This window comes from Pipistrellus kuhlii, unplaced genomic scaffold (genome assembly GCF_014108245.1).
Source record: "Pipistrellus kuhlii isolate mPipKuh1 unplaced genomic scaffold, mPipKuh1.p scaffold_m20_p_16, whole genome shotgun sequence".
NCBI lineage: Eukaryota > Metazoa > Chordata > Mammalia > Chiroptera > Vespertilionidae > Pipistrellus > Pipistrellus kuhlii.
Genome location: NW_023425471.1, coordinates 6486625 through 6507899, shown reverse-complemented (window position 1 = coordinate 6507899; position 21275 = coordinate 6486625). Strand labels below are relative to the sequence as shown.

The 21275-nt window shown below is 37.6% G+C and overlaps 1 protein-coding gene across 10 annotated transcripts in view; it reads left to right on the top strand.

The window, feature by feature from the left end:
- RPS6KA3 (ribosomal protein S6 kinase A3) overlaps positions 1 to 21054 on the top strand; it is a 115794-nt gene extending 94740 nt beyond the window's left edge. For 9 of the 10 annotated variants that reach the window (XM_036439595.2, XM_036439601.2, XM_036439597.2 and 6 more), the window contains 7 exons: positions 420 to 509; positions 3787 to 3945; positions 5988 to 6149; positions 9067 to 9143; positions 9630 to 9747; positions 14473 to 14613; positions 15685 to 21054. In XM_036439595.2, the coding sequence (XP_036295488.1) occupies positions 420 to 509; positions 3787 to 3945; positions 5988 to 6149; positions 9067 to 9143; positions 9630 to 9747; positions 14473 to 14613; positions 15685 to 15807 (870 nt within the window). In that variant the 3' untranslated portion in view covers positions 15808 to 21054. The remainder of the gene's footprint in view (positions 1 to 419; positions 510 to 3786; positions 3946 to 5987; positions 6150 to 9066; positions 9144 to 9629; positions 9748 to 14472; positions 14614 to 15684) is intronic. The other variant, XM_036439596.1, reaches the window with a different exon arrangement.
- Positions 21055 to 21275: the final 221 nt, after the last annotated feature.

The window sequence follows — 21275 nt, the reverse complement described above, 5'->3', positions numbered from 1 at the left end:
CTTAGACATTGACTGAGTTTCCCAAAGTTTAAGATGTTTAGGATGAAAGAAAAAGGTTAACTGTGTTCTTGGTACCTTTTCTTGAAGCTTTTGAGTTTTAGTAAGTCCTAACTTACTGCACACTTAAACTGGAGAGACCTGGTGGAAATGTGATTCTGGGCATAGAGTTTACAGCTTTGTCATCTACATCCAAGACTGGGTTTTGAATTTTGATTAGACAATCTGGCCAGATATTTGAGTAAAACTGGTGTGTGTGTGTGTGTGTGTGTGTGTGTGTGTGTGTGTGTGTACGTACGTGTGTACACACACACACACACATAGTGTTTACATATGATGCTACCCATTGTCTGTAGCTATAAATACTTAAGGTTTATAACTGTAGTGTTCATGAGATTTTGTAATTATTATTTGCCTTTTAGATTATTGATAAAAGCAAGAGAGACCCAACAGAGGAAATAGAAATTCTTCTTCGTTATGGACAGCATCCAAACATTATTACTCTAAAGGATGTAAGTAGTTTCTTTAATGTAGAAATTTGAATCAGTTGTCTAACTTGAATCTGAATTATTTACAGAAATCATGTGGTAGATAAATAACTGAATATAGTAAACAAAAACAGATTGCAGCACAACATATATAACATAATTTTAGTTATTAAGAAAAATACATTTATATAGTTAATGTTTCTACTTTTGTGATAAAAAGAAAAGTTTTATTGACATTATTGGTTTTAATATCTGCATTAACTGTAACATTTGAGTATTCATTAATGTTCAAGATTGACTAGTATCACACACTCCATGGATTCCCCAAACTGTCTTTCACAGTACTGCCAGGGAGAACTGCACTCATATCTAACCATGTTACTTTCCTGCCTACAGTTCATACCCTTCATCACCTCTGGTCCCTGCCTACCTCCATCCATAGTAGTTTGCACACTTCCTCACACACTCTATGCTCCAGCCATGCTGCAGCATATCCAAATTTTTGAACATACCTCATTTTCTCGTGCTGCCCTGTCATTGAATTTATGGTTCCCTCAGTTGAAAACACCATCTTCTTCCTTTACTTGGCTTTGCTAAAGCATTACTTCTCCCAGGAAGCCTGCCCTGACCATTACCACCCCCAGGACAAATGAAGCATCCCTTCCCTGCTACCAATGACTTTTTTAATTGATTTCAGAGAGGAAGGGAGAAGGAGAGAAAGATAGAAACATCAATGATGAGCCGAAACTGGTTTGGCTCAGTGGTAGAGCATTGGTCTGCGGACTGAAAGGTCCCAGGTTCGATTCCGGTCAGGGGCATGTACCTTGGTTGTGGGCACATCCCCGGTAGGGGGTGTGCAAGAGGCAGCTGGTCGATGTTTCTCTCTCATCGACGTTTCTAGCTCTCTATCTCTCTCTCCCTTCCTCTCTGTAAAAAATTAATAAAATATATATTTTAAAAAAAAGAAACATCAATGATGAAAGAGAATCATTTTCCAGCTGCCTCTTGCATGCCCCCTACTAGTACTGGAGATCAAGCCCACAACCTGGGCATGTTTCCCTGACCAGAATCGAACCCAGGACCCCTCAGTCTACAGGCTAATGCTCTATCCACTGAGCAAAACCAGCTATGGCCCTATTACCTATGACTTTTATCATAACAGAGCTCGTGACAAAGGATGTGAATTCCCCCAGGCAACATTAAGTCCTCTCTTGCTGATGGTAGTCATATAGGCTCAAAGGCCATATCTGATTGCTGTAGACCAGATGTCATGTGGCCAGCTGAGCCAGAGGACTTCTGAGGAATCTTTCACCTTTCACCTGTGAGATTTTGTGAATTCCAAACTTTACCCTCCCTTCTCCTTTCAAACCAAAATTCCAATTTCCTCGAAATAATTTTTCACTGCTCATTGCTAGAAGGGGAATGTTAACTTAGTTCCATTAAAATGTGAAGCTGTTTGCCCTGGCTGGTGTTTTCAGTGGTTAGAGTGGCAGCCTGCACACCTGGGTTGCATGGACCTGATCAAGGGCAGGTCCCTGGGTTGCAGGTTTGCTCCCTGTCCTCCGGTCAGGGCACATGCTGGAGATAACCAGTCATTGTCTGTCTCTCTCTCTCTCTGTCTCTCTCTCTGTCTCCCTCTCTCTCTGTCTCTCTCTATGTCTATCTCTCTCTCTCTCTCTCTCTCTCTCTCTCTCTCTCTCTCTCTCTCTCTCTCTCTCTCTTTCTCTCTCATTCTGTCCTATTCTCCCTCCCTTCCATTCTCTTTGAAAAGCAATGGAAAAAATATTTTCTGGTAAATAATAACAAAACAAAAAAATTTACCTGGCTGGTGTGGCTCAGTAATTGAGTGTTGACTCATGACCCAGGAGTTCAAGGTTCAGTTTCCAGTCAGGGCACATGCCTGAGTTTTGGGCTCAATCTCCATTGGGGGCATGCAGGAGGCAGCCAACCAATGATTCTCATCTTTGGTGTTTCTATCTCTCCTATCCCTTCTTCTCTCTGAAATCAATTTAAAAAAAAAAAAGTATAGGTAGGTAGGTAGGTAGATAGATAGATGATAAATAACATGTGAAGCTGTTTAACCTAAGTGACTTTTTAATTACTGTAACCTCTAATCCAACCAAGTAAATTAAAAAGGAAGTATAAAAGATACTTTCACTCATCTTTGCTTTGGAAACTCCCTAAGCTGTCATTTTTTTTTTTTTAATCTTCACCCCCAAGGATATGTTTTTTTATTGATTTGGTTTTTTTAGAGAGAGAGGAGGTACAGAAAGGAAGATCAGTGTGAGAGAGAAACATCTATCAGTTGCTACCCATATGAGCCCAGAACAGGGATGGAACCTGCGACCTAAATATGTGCCCTGACCAGGATACAAACCCACAACCTTTTGACATGCAGGATGGTGCTCCAACTGAGCCACCCAGCCAAGATGTTGTCATTACTTTTACATCTTTGCTCCTTCCCTCATTTCAAATTCCAAAATCTCTAAAATGTCCCCTCTTTTATTACAGCATCTCCAACATTTTTAAAATTCTTATATCTATATCTATTTCTCCCTCCTCGAATAAAAACTTTGAAGGCAGGTACTTTGTTTTATTTTTCCATATTTAGGGCCCCAGTACCTGGTACCTCTTTTGAGGCTAAATAAAGGTATGCAGTAACTCTGTGGTGAAGGGGAAATAAAAGGGGCTGAAGTTTAATAAAGAGGTTATTTCAATTCAGGATTGCTTGGAATATAAATCCAAAATTATAGAGAGCATTCAGTTTCTACATCAGGAGTAAAATTGTGTGCTTCTGGGTAGTTGGCTGGAATTTCTCTTTGCTATGCAATCTTCCTACTAAATTTTCAATTTAACCCAAACCAGAATAATTCATTATAGTGTGTATATAAATATAGAATGCGTGCACTTGCAGAAGTTCCAGGAAAATCATGGGAGTATGTCTTTGTAGCAATCCCTGCCCTCACCAGGAGATAGAAAGATCAAGAGGAACAAACCCTATGTGCAAAAATTCAGTGCCCCTTTGTATACAATGTCCATAGTTACTTTTATTTCCATGAATTAAGTTTCATAGAAGGAAATTACAAGTTATTTTTCTGACATTCAATCTCATCAGTTCCTATTTTAATAGTTTACTTGTATAAAACTGTACAAAATTTTATATCTTCCATTGGTTGTGATAAGTAAAAATTTGCTTGAACATAAGGTAAGTTATAATTTTTCTTTAATATGCAAAACTTTGTTCTGAGCACATGTAAAGCTTCAAATAATTTTTTTTACATTTTGGTGTTGAATTTTATAGGTATATGATGATGGAAAATACGTGTATGTAGTGACAGAACTTATGAAAGGGGGTGAATTGCTGGATAAAATTCTTAGACAGAAATTTTTCTCTGAACGAGAGGCCAGCGCTGTCCTGTTTACTATAACCAAAACTGTGGAATATCTTCATGCTCAAGGGGTAAGTCTTTTTAACATCTTAAGTGCATAAATATTATATATATACATATGTGTGTGTGTGTGTGTGTGTGTGTGTGTGTATACACATATAAGTACACACACATTAATATCTTTTTCCTTTATGTTTGAGCTAAAATTACAAAAGTAGAAGTTACTTTATCCATGTAATGGAAAATAACGACTATTAACTTAATTATTCTACTATTTTCCCCATTAAGCTTGAAGTGATACTTTGAAATTCTAGCTTGTTTATATTAAATTCTTATACATCCAAATAAAATGTGGCCGGGACCGGTTTGGCTCAGTGGATAGAGCGTCGGCCTGCGGACGGAAAGGTCCCGGGTTCGATTCCAGGCATGTGGATAAGATCTTCTAAACTAGAAGATATAGCATCATTTTGCTAGACCACTCTGTATTCTTGAGAACTGGGCCCATTTCATGTTTGGAAATAGAACCAAAGAATTGTGAGTTGTATTCAAATGGATGAGGCCAAATAGTCACCTGGCATCTGGCAGGTGGATGCTGTCCTTATTGCTTCCTGCAGGTTATCAGTAAATAGTGTTTATTAAAATAATGTTTATAAAAGAAGGAAAATTGATTGGGGGAGAGGAGAAAATGAAGGGAGAAAGAGGAAAAGAACAGGAGAGGTGAAGAGGAATGAGAAGCAAGAAAAAAGAGATTACTTTTAAGGAGTTTATTTTCTTTTCTTAATATTTTTTTATGGATTTCAGAGAGGGAAAGAGAGAGAGAAACATCAATGATGAGAGAAGAATCATCCATCAGCTGCCCCTTACATACACTCCTATCAGGGATTGAGCCTTCAACCCGGGCATGTGCCCTGACCAGGAATTGAAGCTGTGACCTCCTGGTTCATAAGTCAACCACCAAGCCACATGGAGGAGTTCATGTTCACCACTTATTCTCATTGTGTTTGTCTTTGCCCCCTAGAAGTGAACACTTGGACTGTTTTTGATTTAATACTACAACCTCTTGACTTCTGACTGGTCAAAAGTCACCTAGTACTGTAGCCATAAATTAGTAAAATTCAATGTTCCTTGAGAATTTATGACTTTTCAGTCATCTAAGTCTTCTAAGTTTTCTTCTCAGTGCCTTGGTGGTAAGAAGTTATTAAAATTATCTGGAGAAGTCATTGATCAGAATGTAGACTTGGAATTTGATGATGGAAGAAACACATAAGTCTAAATAGGAGTGTCAGAGAGGCTTATGAAAAAAGAAGTGTACAAGTAGGTGATTGAAGGAAGAAAATAATATAAACTCTAAAGGAGTTTGTGTGTGTGTGTGTGTGTCTGTGTGTGTGTGAGACATTGTTGCATGGATAGCAAATAGGGAATACATAAAGACTGAATTTTTTTTTTCCTTTTTACTCCTAAACCCTATGCCTGATCCATGGAGCATGTTAGCACAAGTTTGTTGTGTACAACCATTGTACATGCTGTTCCCTCTACTTAGAATGCTGTTCTACCACAGGCAGAAGTGGTTAGGGGCAATCAGGAAGACACTCTTCTGGCTTGTTTGTTCTGTTCTAAAGAACTTAAACCAGATGTTACATTCTCTAGAGACCTTCCCTGACCTCCCGAGTTATGCCCCATCTCTCACCTATTTATTCTCTGCCTCCCCACTACCGTGTAAGCTCCTAGCATGTAAAGGCAAGAATGTTTGGGTCTTCTTCACCATAATATGTGCAACTCCTTATATAATGCTCCGACACATGATAGGCACTTAATAAATGTTTGTTTCATGAATGAATAACCTGGAGACAGATATTATTGCTATTTCCATTTCTCCTTAACCCACTTACTCAATTGCAAAAAGAGGGGGAGATAAATACTACTCTTTCTTCTCTCTTTGCTCTAGTTCTGTGTTAGAGTTACACTTACATTATCAGCATTTTATAAAGATGGGATAATTTAAAGGCCAGCATTCATTATCTTGTTAAGTGTAGTCCCTGATAATTTTGAATAAAAAATTTTCTATAATGGAAATGTATTGTAAATGTACCTCTTTATTTTGTATTTCATTTAGGTGGTTCACAGAGACTTAAAACCTAGCAACATTCTTTATGTGGATGAATCTGGCAATCCAGAATCTATTCGAATTTGTGATTTTGGCTTTGCCAAACAGCTAAGAGCAGAAAACGGTCTTCTCATGACACCTTGTTATACTGCAAATTTTGTTGCACCAGAGGTAATTATGAAATAGTTTGCTTACAGTATTTTAGTATATTTTAAAACTCATTTTCTTTATTTAATATAGAATAATTAATAGCTGTTTAATTGAAGACTTACCGAACAAATAATTAGAATAAAATAGTAATCCTTTTTCTTCTGTTGATAGTCTATTGTATCATCAGTCTGCTACCTATAATCCTTCTTCCTGGCCTGACTTGTGTTTTTCAGTATCCGTAGCTATCTGTTATCACTTTTGTGCCTATTGGTGCATGGAACTAAATAGAAACTCACTTATTTTACACCTTTCCTAATAGATTTCTAATTCCCTGGTTTTGTCACTATCTTCTGCATCTCCAAGGCTAAAACATCATACATGGTCTCATCTTGTCCTTAGCTACATAACTAGTTACCATTTCTTAACCCCTGAAACCAGTTTAGGGTTCTTCTATCCACAGAAATGCCACTCTAACCCCTGCTTCCCTCACCACCCCTCAGGTGACTGCCTCAGCCTCGGTGCACATTGCTCCCTCTTGTCATTCTGCGATCATTCCACAAGAGCTGCAAAGCTACTGAAGTCTTCTTCAAGCACTGCTTTTTGATCAAGCTGCTGCTTTTCTTAAGAAATTGCAGTTCCCCATTGCAGTAAATCTAAAGTCCACTGTTTTGCCCTCAAAATGTCTTATCTTTATCACTGCATTAAAACAAAAAAAGTAACCATGTACAAGATAATAGAAAATAATAGTAAATCTTAATATAAGGCTTATGTGCCAGGCACATATATTAACTGATTTCATCCTCACCACATGTAGTTCCATTCTCATTATAACTGTGAGGTGAGTACTGTTTTCAGCATTTTACAGGAAGCCAGGTGCACAGCGAGAAGGTTATGTAATTTGCTGGAGGTCAGGTTTACATTTGAGCCTAGGCTGTCTGGCTGCAAAGTCTGTGCTTTTGCTGTGCAGTGATATTACATATTGGTGTCCAAGCAAGGCCACTTAATCTAGCCATCTTGTTTTTCCTCGTATTTCCTACTGCATGCAAGCAGTCTTCTTCTAGAAATCACCCTGTAGCTGTTATTTATACCTGGGCTTATTGGAATATTTTTTGCTTCAAAACCTACCTCCAAATTCATCTTTAGAATATTGTCCATGATTAAACTCTCCTTAGACTTGATCTTTTAATTCTTTGTCTCCTATTCTCCATTTTGTCATCCAAGTTAAAACTTTGGAATCTTCTGTAAAGCCTCCTTATCATTTTTCTCCATCCAGTCTGTTACCAAATCCTTTCTATTTTGTTTTCTAAATATTTCAGGCCTTTTTCCCTTACTCTATATACCCAATCTCTAATAGTGCAATTCCTCACAGCCTTTCACTTAGTTGGCTACAAATTGCTTCCTTTCGGGTCGCCTTGTCCCCAGTCTTTTTTCTTGCCAGCGTTTCCTCTGTAACTTGAGTTGTTTCCAGTATACACATCTCCTTATTTTATTTTCCTGTTTAATGCTTCAATGACATCTGATTGCCTACAGAAAAAAATGTAAATTCCTTAGCAACCCGTGTATAAAATCCCTTCAGTCTCTCTCCTGTTCCCTATCTGGAGATCTGGCCATAGAGAACTGTTGCTAACTATACTCTGCTCTCTTACCTCTGCCCTTTGAGTGTCCTCTGTCCTCCCCCACCTCTTCCTTTTGCCTCCTGAATTCTTTCTTACAGGCACAGTACGAGCAGGCTGCCCCCTAGCCTTTCTTCTTTCCTCATATCAACAATGAATTGTTTCTTCATCTTGATACCCATAGCATTTTAGACATATTTGTATGATATTTATTATGTTGAATTGTTAACTACATAACAGGGTCGGGCAAAAGTAGGTTATAGCTGTGAGTACATGCAACAGAGTTTATTTTGTATTATTATTTATTAATTATAGTATTATTTGCCATACGAACAAATGTAAGCCTACTTTTGCCCCAGCCTGTATGTTTATTTGCCTGCCAGATTCTAATTTTCTTAAGCCAGAGTTGTTTTGGATTGTCACAGTTCGTGACTGATTATAGTTGGTGATTATTAAATGCTTGAGTGAACCAAATTATTTTTATATATATTACACACTTATATATATATAATATATATACACATACACACACACACACATATACATATCTTTTAACCTTTGTTGTAATATATTTTTATGGGCTTGTCATTTTCTAATAATACTGTCTTGTGTGTACTAGTATATATACACACACAGTTTCACACTATATCATTTGTGCTGTTATATGTGATCTTAAAAGTACTGATTTTTTTAACCATTTCTATAGCCCCATACAACATATATATTCATTTAAATAAGAAACTTCCCTTCATAGTTCTTTATGTGCCAAGGCAGCATTCAATAAATGTTCATTTAACTCCTATTCTATATCTATACATATATATAAGTCAAGTGACCGGAACAATGGAACAACTGGAACAACTTTCCATGCCCTTCCCCCCCATTGAGGCAGGCCGGCCTGACCCCACCTGTGCACGGATTCATGCACTGGGCCTCTAGTATGTATATGAATTGTTAGTAGTAGAAGGTTCTAGAATAGGATTAATATATTGTCTTGTTTGTTAATTATATTCTATTGAGGGGGTTTTTTAATTTACTGATTTTAGAGGAGAGAGGGAGGAAGAGAGAGGGATTGAGGGAGAGCAAGTGAGAGAGAAAAGAGAAACATGGATTTGTTGTTGTCCTTATTTATGCATTCATATGTTGTCTCTTGTATGTGCCCTAACCAGAGATTGAACCCCAAAACTTGCTCTAACCAACTGAGCTACCCAGCCAGGGGGCTTTTCTTACATGTATTGATTTAGGAGATATATTCCCATCCCCATAACCTATCTAAATCTATATAATAAAGAGTGGTGTTTAATACTAATTTTTACTTTTTCGAGGTTTTGAAACGACAAGGCTATGATGCTGCTTGTGATATATGGAGTCTTGGTGTCCTCCTCTATACAATGCTTACTGGGTAAGTATATATTATATATGTTATAGGCATTTATTAATCAATACTTTGTTTATATTATCTTTATTTTTTAACCTTAGTTGTAATATATTTTTATGGTTTTGTCATTTTCTAATAATATAATCTTGTATGTACTATATATACCACATTTACAGCTATATCATTACTAATTTTCTATAATGTACTATTTATTAATGTCTTTGAGGTCTTAAATTGATTTTTCCATACCTTTTTCCACTCTTGTTATATCGTAAACATGCCCTGTTTTAAACATTTTATTCTATAATGTATCATATCTTAAAATATTTATGTTTTTTATATCAAGTCTAATGAATATTTCATAATATACCTTAATCTGATGCTTTGTGGAGCAAGTATTACATTAATTGAATTACTCAGAGTACTTTTGGCCACTGCAAATAAATATAAAGATTATCATCCAGAAGAGAAATTTTATTAATTAGCATTTTAATTTTTCTTATAAATTAGTTACACTCCATTTGCAAATGGCCCTGACGATACACCAGAGGAAATACTGGCACGCATCGGCAGTGGAAAATTCTCACTCAGTGGTGGTTACTGGAATTCTGTTTCAGATACAGCAAAGGTAATTTTTCATAATTCTTGGTGAGAATAAATAATATCAATTAGAAACTTGTTTATAAAGTAGTATTTTTAAGTGATGTTACCAAATAACTTGAACTCAGAAATGGACTAGTTATTTTGTTTCTTTCCCAAAAGGCATTGTTTTGGCTTTGTTATCTATACATCTAAAGTTACTTCTTGCTGAGGAACATGATAAATAATAATAGTAGTAGTCTTCATGATTTATGTATCTACTCTGTACTTCATGCTGCACTTCACCTAAATAGCCATTTAATCCTCTTAGCAACCCTGTAAAATAGGTGGTAGTATCCCCATTTCACAGAAGGAAACCAAGGCCCAGAATTGTAGTGTGAACTTGTCCATAGTTACATACCAGATACATGGGGGCGCTTCAAAGTAAATAGCTGATTCCAAAGCCCTCACCCCTAGAATTAACTACCATGTTTTAGTTTTGGTTTATATTATAGAGAATGGGATCTTATCTTTTTCACAATGAACAATAGTATAGTTTTATAGTGCCCACTGGAAATCCATTTGAAAAGCTTTTCTCAATGGAAGATATTCTATCCCCTGAATAACACTGACTTGGTTTCCACCTCTTCTTTAGTTTCACTCTATTCATTGAAAATTCTCTTTTTTTTCACTTCAAAATAAAAACATAGAGGAGACAAAGAAGATAAATACTAGTAAAAGTGTTTTGCTGGTTTTTCTTAGAGGTGGGACTTGAGTTGATTTGGTTTTATAACTGCATTTAAAAATGAAATGTTAACCTTTTCCTTTTTAACAATAAAATTCCTTAAATCAGAAAATTTCATTTTTCTGGGTACTTGTTTCTTTTTTAATACATGTGTTCAACATCTACAGTGTGCTTCATAAGGTAGGCTCCAGAGATAAAAGATATGACTCAGAATTCCTGTTCTCAAGGAGTTCACAATCTAGTTGGGAAACAGCCAACTAGTGTCACAAGTGCTGTTACAATGGTACTAGAGGCCTGGTGCACAAAATTCATGCACAGGGGTGGGGTGGTCCCTCAGCCTAGCCTGCACCCTCTCACAATTCAGGACCACTGGCTCCTAACCACTCGCCTGCCTGCCTCATCCTCTCTAACCACCTCTGTCTCGGCCCCCGCCACCACAGTTTCATCCAGAAAGACGTTCAGAAGATCGTTCAACTGTCCGGTCTAATTAGCATATTACGCTTTTATTATTATAGATTACATATAAGGTTTTGCAGTATTTGGGGTGATGAATGATGAGAAAACCAGAACAGTTGTAATAGGATTTGAGTCAAATGGAAGACAAACTTAGGAGACAGAATGGTTTCTTGTATATTGGACATAAGAAACAACAGAGGAGCAGATATCAAGTGTGCAGTCCACATTTCCACCTCAGGAAATAAGCAGTTGGTGGCGTCCTTCACCAAGATGTGGAATACAAAGGAAGTAGTTTTCAGAGGAGTGATGATTGCAGATCTGTACATTATAATTTGAAATCCTTTTGTGATATATAATTAAGAGATATATGTCTACTAGGCTAGTGGTGATCTGTGAGGTCTGAAAGGTTAGCAACCGCTGGTTTAAGGAAAGCTTTGGAGCAGCGGTCGCCAACCAGTGACCCATGAGCTCTGAAAGATTGGCAACCGCTGCACTAGGCAACTGGCTATCTGGATGTAGATTTTACCAGAGAGGTCTGGGGTGGGCATTGAGTTTAGGGGTTGTCATCATCTGTAGTAGCTAAGCCCTGAGCATGAATGAGCTTATCTGAGCAGAGGGATAAGAGAGCCATGGAAGGAATTCATTTAAAGAAAAAGCTTAGGAGGAGGAGCTATTGAAGGTAGCGGTAAAAGTGATTCTAAGTGACTTGTCCAAAAGTGCACTGGTTAACACACACATCTGAGTAAAATTATAATAGAGTTGTGTTGTGCTTCTGTGCAGTTTTGCAACCTTTTCTTCATTTAAAGCACACTTGCCCTCATTCAGAATTTGGAAAAGGAGATCCCTAGTTATTTTGCTTTTTATGTAAAATTCCATTCATTTATTCCTGTTCTTAGCTGTTAATGATAACTAAAAGTAAGAAACTATAATTATCTACTAGCAGAGTACTTGAAATAGTATCTCCCCAATTCCCAATATCCAGGTTCTGTCAGTTCTCTCAACTATCTCAAGTCCACCTATATTTCTCCATCTTTTATATCCACTCACCAAACTATTATCTCTCACCTGTCTCAAATTGGAGTCTCCAGGCTTGCCCCCTCCAATCCATTTTCCTCCACACTTAGTGAGTGTAATCACTCTGAAGTACAAAGCTGACTGCATCACTCCTTTGTTTTAAATGATTCATTGCGTCCAGAAAAAGTCCAAATTTGCTACTATGGTTTATAAGGACCTGTACAATCTGGTCCTATCTTACCTCTCTCACTTTATCTGCTGCCATGTTTTCCTTTACGATATATGCTTCAGCCATATCGCATTCTTTTCAGTTCCTTAATGTGACGTGTTCTCTCCCACCTGAGGGCTTTCCCTCACACACACTTAATTCTACCTCCCTGAAACACTGTATCTCCCTTCCTTCTCTAATCCAGCGCCTGCCTATCCTTCAGGTCTCACATTTCTCTAAAGGAGTTACTTCAAAGCCACCTGCCTTGTTCAGGTCAGATCTCTCTGTGTGTCCTCCAGTTGCACCTCACATTTATTCATCCCATCCAAGCACTTACTCTTTGCTTTGTTATTGATTCCCTCTCCGGGCTAAAAGCTTGTTGAGGTCACAGTTCCTTTCTGTCTTGTTCACTGTTAAATACCCAACGCCTAGCAAAATGCCTGGCCTTTGATGGATCCTCAATATATATATTTTGAATGAAAATGAAACAAGTCCTGGCCGGTGTGGATCAGTTGGTTGAACTTAGTACCATGCACCCCGAGGTCGCTGGTTCAATTCCCAGCCAGGGCACTTACCTGAATTGCAGGTTTGATCCCCAGTGGGGAGGGGTGTGTGCAATAGACAGTTTTTCCTCTCTTAAAAAAAAACCAAAAAAAAAACATACTTTTTTAAAAAAATAAAATGAAACAAGTAGTGCATGGCTTTTATAATAAATCATAATTCTGTTCTTTTGGAGAGTATAAAACTATATAGCAATTATATGGATCTGTGTTTCAGGCATAGGAAAGCATTTGGCTGGATAGAAAGCATTTGTCTCTGGAAGAGTAGGATTCTGGGTATTTATGTACTTTTGCTTCTCTGTATTTTGTATTTTTCTATAATGCCCATGAGTTGCTTTTAAAGTAAGAAAAAATATAATTCTGTAATCTTAGGAGAGGCATTTAGAACTCTAATTAAATTAATGTTATTGAATAGTTCTGCTTTTCAGTATTACCAACAGTACACAAAAAAAGTCTTATGGGGCTAAAAAATCACTTAGAAATAAACCTACCAAAATGTAGAAACCTCAGAATATCTAAGGGGAAAAAGGAGCCAAAAAACAGAAGATACATAAAATATGGTAATTCACCCTTTATAATGCACTAAAATTATTGTCACTCAGAGGAGAGATTTAGGTTTTTGCTTAAAAAAAAAAAAAATACAGCCCTAGCTGGTTTGGTTCAGTGGATAGAGCATCGACCTGTGGACTGAAGGGCCTCGGGTTCATTTCTACTCAAGGGTTCATGCTTGGATTGAAGGCTCAATCCCCAGTAGGGGGCATGCAGGAGGCAGCTGATCAATGATTCTCTTTCATCGTTGTTTCTCTTCATCTCTGAAATCAATAAAAATATATTAAAAATAAATAAACAAAACACAAATTGTCGTGTTGACCAAATAATTGTTGTTTTTTTAATTGATTTTTCACAGAGAGGAAGAGAGAGGGATAGAGAGTTAGAAACATCGATGAGAAAGAATCATCGATCAGCTGCCTCTTGCACACCCCCTGCTGGGGATGTGCCCGCAACCAAGGTACATGCCCTTGACTGGAATCGAACCCGGGACCTTTCAGTCCGCAGGCCGACGCTCTATCCACTGAACCAAACTGGTCCCGGCCAAATAATTGTTTTTGATACTGGACACTAAACAGGTCTGAAGCCACCTGTCAGTACTTGAACCAAATTAAGCAGAGACAGGGTTGAAATCATACATGAGCATTTATTCTAATACTGCCGACAGTATGGGCAGAGCAGCAGGTCATCCTAAAAATTCTTATCTGCCTTTTTTTCTGCCAGCTGGCTGGTTATATAGGGAAGAGGAGGATAGCTACTGCAGTCTGGCCTTCAGGAGCTCCAAGTCTGATAACAAGGTGGCTAATCTATGAAGTTACAAACAGCTCAGCCCCTTCCTGGGACCAGAGAATAGTCAAATTCCTAAGAAAGCACCCGGAGGGGGCCAGGGTCTGGGCACAGCAACTAAGTCAAAGCACTTTCTATTCTTGGTCTGCTTTTTGAATGTTGGTGGGTTTTCTTGCAGCATATCCTCCAGTTTCCCAAGGTCTGTAAGAAAACCTTTTATCTATAGTTAGTGAGATAAATAATCATTAAGCAACTGTGGTCCTATTCTTATTACATGCCCTTCCCCCTATCTTTTTGAGCCCAAAAGGTCTACCTACTACCAGGAAAATATATTGTCATAGTTAGGAAAAATGCTCAACAGTATCTAGTGCTATAAAAGAAAATCAGACAAAAAGGTTTAAGCTTCCATTATTATTATTATTATTATTATTATTATTATTATTATTATTATTATAGGACCTGGTGTCAAAGATGCTTCATGTGGACCCTCATCAGAGATTGACTGCTGCCCTTGTGCTCAGACACCCTTGGATAGTCCACTGGGACCAACTGCCGCAATACCAACTGAACAGACAGGACGCACCTCATCTGGTCAAGGTGAGCAGCCCCATCCAGGCCCTGTTTTCCACATGTCCTCTCAGAGAGTCTGAGATGCCCTCTCCATGGCGCAGCACCTGCACCGGTCACTGCCCCTCAGCCTGCGTTCAGTTCTCCTGTGGGATTCTCTTACAGTGGGTGATTTAGAAAAAAAAAAGTCAAGTTGTGCCGAGGTGTTGTAATAAATCTAGTTTAAGAAAGACCTCTAGCCGAAACCGGTTTGGCTCAGTGGATAGAACGTTGGTTTGCGGACTGAGAGGTCCCGGGTTTGATTCGATTCCAGTCAAGGGCATGTACGTTGACTGCGGCACATCCCCAGTGGGGAGTGTTGCAGGAGGCGGCTGGTCAATGTTTCTCTCTCATCGACGTTTCTGGCTCTCTATCTGTCTCCCTTCCTCTCTGTAAAAAATCAATAAAATATTTTTTTTTTTTAAAAAGAAGGAAAAGAAAGACCTCTATGCTCTGGCCAGTTTGGCTCGGTATATAGAGCGTCGGCCTGCGGACTCAAGGGTCCCGAGTTCAATTCCGGCCAAGGGCATGCACCTTGGTTGCAGGCACATAACCAGTGGGTAGTGTGCAGGAGGCAGCTGATCAATGTTTCTAACTCTCTATCCTCTCCTCGGTAAAAAATCAATAAAATATATATTTTTTTAAAGAAAGACCTCTACATTTCTGAATTTATCAGCTAAGATTACGGATTTCCTATTTTCTTTATACTTTCCTGTCTTATGCACAACCCAAAGCAAACTACAAGCTCCAAAAGAGCACGCTTTAATGCCTCTGAGAATAAAGATTGCAAAGGGGAAAAAATTGAACAGTGCTGAGAAAAGTGAGGACTGCTTGCTATGAACCCATCCCTGTCTTCTCATCCATTATTTCAGCCTCCCACATTGGCTTCTTCCATTTCAGTTAAATCAGGGGGTTTGGCCAGTGTGGTTATTTTTATGATAAGGCTAATAAAATCTGTGTTTGCTAGTGAAGAAATTATCTGGCGGAAAATGTTCATTTCATGCTCTGTGTACATGACTACCCATTGTCATTTCTGTTTTGATATTTCTTTCCTGTTTTCAGGGTGCCATGGCAGCTACCTATTCTGCTTTAAACCGTAATCAGTCACCAGTTTTGGAACCAGTAGGCCGCTCTACTCTTGCTCAGCGAAGAGGTATTAAAAAAATCACCTCCACAGCCCTGTGAAATGACCTCAGTGAAATATTTGGTACCATGGTGTAAGCTGATAGCACAAGTTCTGGCGACAGGTAGCACATATCTGAGAGACACCTGCAAGCACACACTGTCCCAGCTGGTACCCATAATGCTGCTGCTCCTGCTGCTGCTCCCGCTTTCATCTCTTCTCGCTTTACATGATTGTTAGCAAGTTAGATTTTCCTGGAGCTTCGGATGAAATGGAAATGGAAACATGATGAAGATATATTCACTGAACCAATAAAAAGAATGAACATATGAATACCACCTAAAAAATACACTGAATAAAGTACTCTACACCATATAGCATTATTTTTATAGAAAATATTTCATGTCCCTTAAATATTCTTTGTTAGTTATAGGGATGGACAGTTTCTGTTAAGCACTTAGCTTAAACAATCCGTTTATATTAGCACTGTATCCCTTGTGCCATCCAACATTTTGTATGTTTTTGTAAACAGTTCATATACAGTACATTTCTGTACTGCTTTCTTTAATGTATACATGCCTTGTTTAACTTGGAATCTATTATTATTAATCAATCGACTATTAAATCTGGTTAAATAGTTCACCTGGATTAACAGTATTGTTGGACAGCGCTTAAAATAGCCAGATTGTAGAACAGCTGTTGAATGTAATACTTCCAAAATGTACATATCTTTCCCCACGTCTGTTTCACTGGTTCGTTCGTTTGTTTGTTACTTAAAGTCGGGTGCTCTGTTAGACTAACCTGTAGAGCTGTTACAGTAGAGAAAGTTTTATGTCTGTGGCATGACATCAAGAGTACACCTATGAAATTAGTTCATATACTTTGCAATTCTTTAGTGTTCTTTTTTTTTAACTAAGGAAGTAGTTGTTGCACTTTTAATCTTAAATAGAGTCCATACTTAAAATTGGCATATAATTTAGAATTTTGCCAATATACATCAAAGGCCTGTGGTGAAGAAATTGGCCAAGGAAATTTTAGCAACAGGTCATTCAAGTCCCATTGGATATTTCATGTTTAAATAGATCAAACTGCAGACTTTAACATATAAATAACAAGATACCTGTTCTTGTATACCTGTGAGAAAAGTATGCTTCTTTGGAAAAACAGTAAATTATAATGAGTTCTATCCCATTACAATGCTTTATATTAAATACTAATATGAGTGTAATAAAAGCCACAGGCCTCTATATGAAATTGGATTAAAACTTGCTTATTCTAGGGAATAAAACATTCTTGATCAAACAATATCTCTTCTAACCTGAAATCATAGCTAAAGTAGGTTAAGTGAATATCTAGCACTGAGTGTTTTCTGAATTTCTCCTGATGATTTATAGCCGTATAGTACTTCCTTTAACTTCAGATATAATCACTTTTCATAGTGGTCACTGAGTCTGTTTAGATTACAGTATTATCTACATCTAATGTAGTAGTTTCCATAATTTTATTTGATTAAAGAAATTTCTGTATCCATTATGACCTGTATCTTTGCCAAGTTACCTAGCATACATCAATATGTAATATTAAAAACATACGAGCAAGGAAAAATTAATTTAACTTACCTCATCAAGAATGTGCCCAAACATCTTCCTTCGTCATGTATTAAATCATTTATGTCAGAAATCTTTTTCCTGCCAGAAACTTTAAATCTTTCACGTGAGAGTACAAAGCCAAGAAAGCGTGGTTTGTCTGTCTTGGAAGCACTTGTTCCTTAATTTCTCCTGAATGCAATTAAAGAGAAAGGAAAAATCTATAACATTCCTTTTGCCCAAGCGACACAAAATGATTATTGCATAGAAATCAAATGTAAGTTTATCTTCTAAAAACAAATGTGTAAGAGAAGGGATTTTGAAGATCCAGATGGAGAAAAATTTTTTAAATTCTTGAATATATGGATGCTTTTCATTTCCTAGGGGGGGGGGGAGCTTTTTTTTCTTTCTTTCTTTCTATTCAGTGTTTTAAACACAGGTCATCCCAAAGTCTTGTAGCTTTTAAAATGTTAATGTAAATCTGGGTATATATTCCCAGAATTTCTTACACTGATGCTATTCCATAATTGCTTAGGTGTATTTTCCCATTGTAGTCTTTTAGAATCAGAAGTAAATGTGTAAATCCTTATAAGTCATCTAGTCCAACTTTCTCGTATTGCATGTAAAGAACCTGTGACCCAAAGCAAAGACTAGAACCCTTAACTTCCCATGTAGTTTTTTTCCCCCCATAACACCATGCTGCCTTCCCTTCAGATTATCAGCCAACCAGAAGCTGAGTTACTTAAAAACTACATATTTCTTGGGGCACTCCTCTAATGGTATATGAACGCCAAGTTTATTGCTTTGAAAGATAATTGCCTTCTTTGCCTAGTCCAACTGCCAGTTCTGTTGGAGAAAAGCAAGTTATATGTTCTCAAAACAAGGCTTTCAGTTCATGAGCATAATTTATTGTATCTGTGGTTCTGGTGTCCGTATTGCCTTTGATTCACAGCAGACAAACTTGGCCAACAGTGTGCTCTAAATGTAGTGCTTGTGCTGGGCTAACCTTTCCATCAATTTCTTCACCTCCGTTTCCTCCAGCCCCATACAGTCGTGGTAGTGAGGCCTTTATCAGTTAGTGTTGCTGCTTCCCAGGCTTCTCCCAGGAGGTATTAGTTCAGTCTTAAAGATACTTCAATGTGAAAGAAAGAACTAAACTATCAGGCTACTTTCACAAACCTCCTCTTAGCTTATAATTAAAAATACTATCCTAAATGGTAGATTGCATTTAGCATTTCCAAGCTCATACTGGAAAATACAGATTATACTACCGTGTGTTTTGTATCTTCCCTTGCAAGTGATGATATTAAACTAAGGTAAGTTTTTTGTCCTTTTAATTTTTTATATAAATTATTTCCGCTCCCTCTAATTTATAAAGTTGATGTCTTCTTTTAAGTACAATAGAACCTTGTGTGTAACAGATTTGATATGGATTCATTTATTCATAAGCAACTCCAAAAATCCAAAGGTGGAGTCATTTTGACAAGGCAGAGTCGAGATGCTGTGAAGCTGACAGGTGGGAAAAGTCAACTTAGCGAGAGTCTGGAGAGGGTGTGTGTGTATGGCGAGAGATTCCCCATTTCCCGGGTGCTGGGCTGCAAAGAGCAGGTTTGGGTCAACCATTTCCCATCTGTTTTTAAGAAGTGGTAGGGGCCAGGGGACATCATGGGAGATGGGGTTGGCCTGTTAGCTGTGCCCTGCACCCTCATCCCAGGAAAGACTTAAAGAGGTAGAGAAGTGCAAAGGCTTCATGAATGACAGAATAATTTGGGTAGGAAAGGGGCTGGGATAGGTCCAGCCTGAGGTGAGAGCAGAGAAACATTCAAGATTTGGGGGCCTTGGTACAGATAGGCTGAATCGCCGTGGAAGCCAGCAATACAATACACATCTCAACATGACTTTGACGTTCTCTATTTTCTGGCTTTTCTTATAAATGTCCTAAAATTTTTCAGTTTTCTTTTTTATAGAGAAAATGCTCTTAATGATGGTATCAAGCACTTGAGGTTTATGAAGACATTAGGACAGGTATCTCAGGAATGTAAAGGGTCAGAGAAGGTCTGTTTTCTCTGATAAACAAATCGGATGGGTTTCATGGCTGACCCTTGGTGCTTAAACCAGGAGGTTCCAATCTAGTTTTAGAGTTCTGTCCCTCCGAAAGGTCCAACTCGATGTAATAACGAACTGGATGTATACTTTGAGCCTTATTTAATTCACAAAGAGGTTGACTTGCCTCTGTATTTTTATTTCAACAAATGAAAATAGCCCTCTTTTCACCTCCAGATTGCTTACATATTGCTGGTCTCCCCAAGTGACCATTGGTGGGGACCAATTAATGAAGGAATGAAATTCACTTTCTTGGGACTGTGCTATTCTGCAGAGCCAAGCTTAACCACTTTTTCTAGTGAAGAATCTACAGAGTGTTAATACCTAAGTATGGATGGCCAAGAATTTATACCTACAGTGTGCATTATGTATTTTTGACACTGCTGTATTCTGTGTGATCGAGTGACTTGTAACTGGTTCCAATGTGAGTGTTCTCAAAGAATCCTAGTAATTAAGTTGACTTAATTTTCTTAAGCCTTGTGTTACTCTTAGTCTCACATTTACCACTTTGATTCCAGTCTTTTAACTGTTCATAACAGGGCATACCAAGGGTTGGGATAAGAGCCTACTTCCTACCTCTTAAGGCACTTCCCTCATTATTTTTCCATGTAACCTTGAAGTGCATGATAAGCTGTTTAAATGTCCACGACTTCTCCCAGAGCAACTAGCAAAGTATATGACATTGAATAGAGATTAGTGGAAAGGAAAGTTTAGAAACTAAGTTCAGAGGTGCAAACCTCAAGAAAACCTCTTTAGAGCACATACCATTTGAGTACCATATATGTAAATGTATGTGAGAAGAGAGTTACTGTAATAGTCTAAGTAGATTAGTTCATTATCTAATGGAAGTGGAAATCTTTACTCCTATTATCACTGTAGTACTGAATGAACTGTATACTGAGTTTTTCAAACAAGTATTTAAAGTAGAACTTAAATACCAAGCAAGGGCATAAGGATAAAGGTTTGGGTTTGTGTTCCTCTTAAGTGTAGTGTTCCATCTAAAGCTTTGTGTTGTTTTTTTTTTAATCGAAAAATGCTTCAAGGTATTGCCATTTCTTAGCATCCTTAATAATTATGGGTGATGAGTTTTTAATTCTTAAATTTGTGTATGTGTATTAGGTTTATCTTAAATGTTACCCTACGCAGAAGGGAAAGTATACACCTAAGGGATGTAATTATTTTGCATTTTGGGGTGGGAATGGGGTGGGCATCTACTTAGATAGTTTTTAAAAAAAATCACAAGTATTTTTCTACTATTATATATCATCTTACTTTCTACTAGTTTCTCTCTAGTAAGGCATGCCAGAAGCCCAAGGTACCATATCATGAGTTCATATGTATTGTACCTTTTATTGGTGGTTAAATTGTATCAGATGCTTGGCACTGCTGCCGTAATTATGAAATGCTTGTAAAGGATTAAATATCACTGAATAAATTGTTTTACTTAGGAGTCTAATCTGGGGAAGTTTTCAAATCATACTATTAATGTGTAATCTAAGCTCTTTCAGATGTATCCATGAATAATCCTGGAACAATATTGCTTGTATTCCTGTCACAGAACAGGTTTTGTAATCTTTAAAAGAAATGAAAATTTATATAATAAAGTTTCAAATAAATGCATGTATGTTCCTTTATCAGGTTATTGCAATTACATGATTAATCCTTCATGTTATCAAGTTATTCTATCCAAGGTATAAATTTATCAAATTGGATTGGTAAAACAGGAATGTCTCTGAGTTAATAAGAAGTACGAACTAATTTTTCTATGCAAAGTTTTCGTTAGCCTAAAGAGTTTATCATCACTTATGGCTTGTCTCAGTTTCGGTTCTTACAAGGGTATT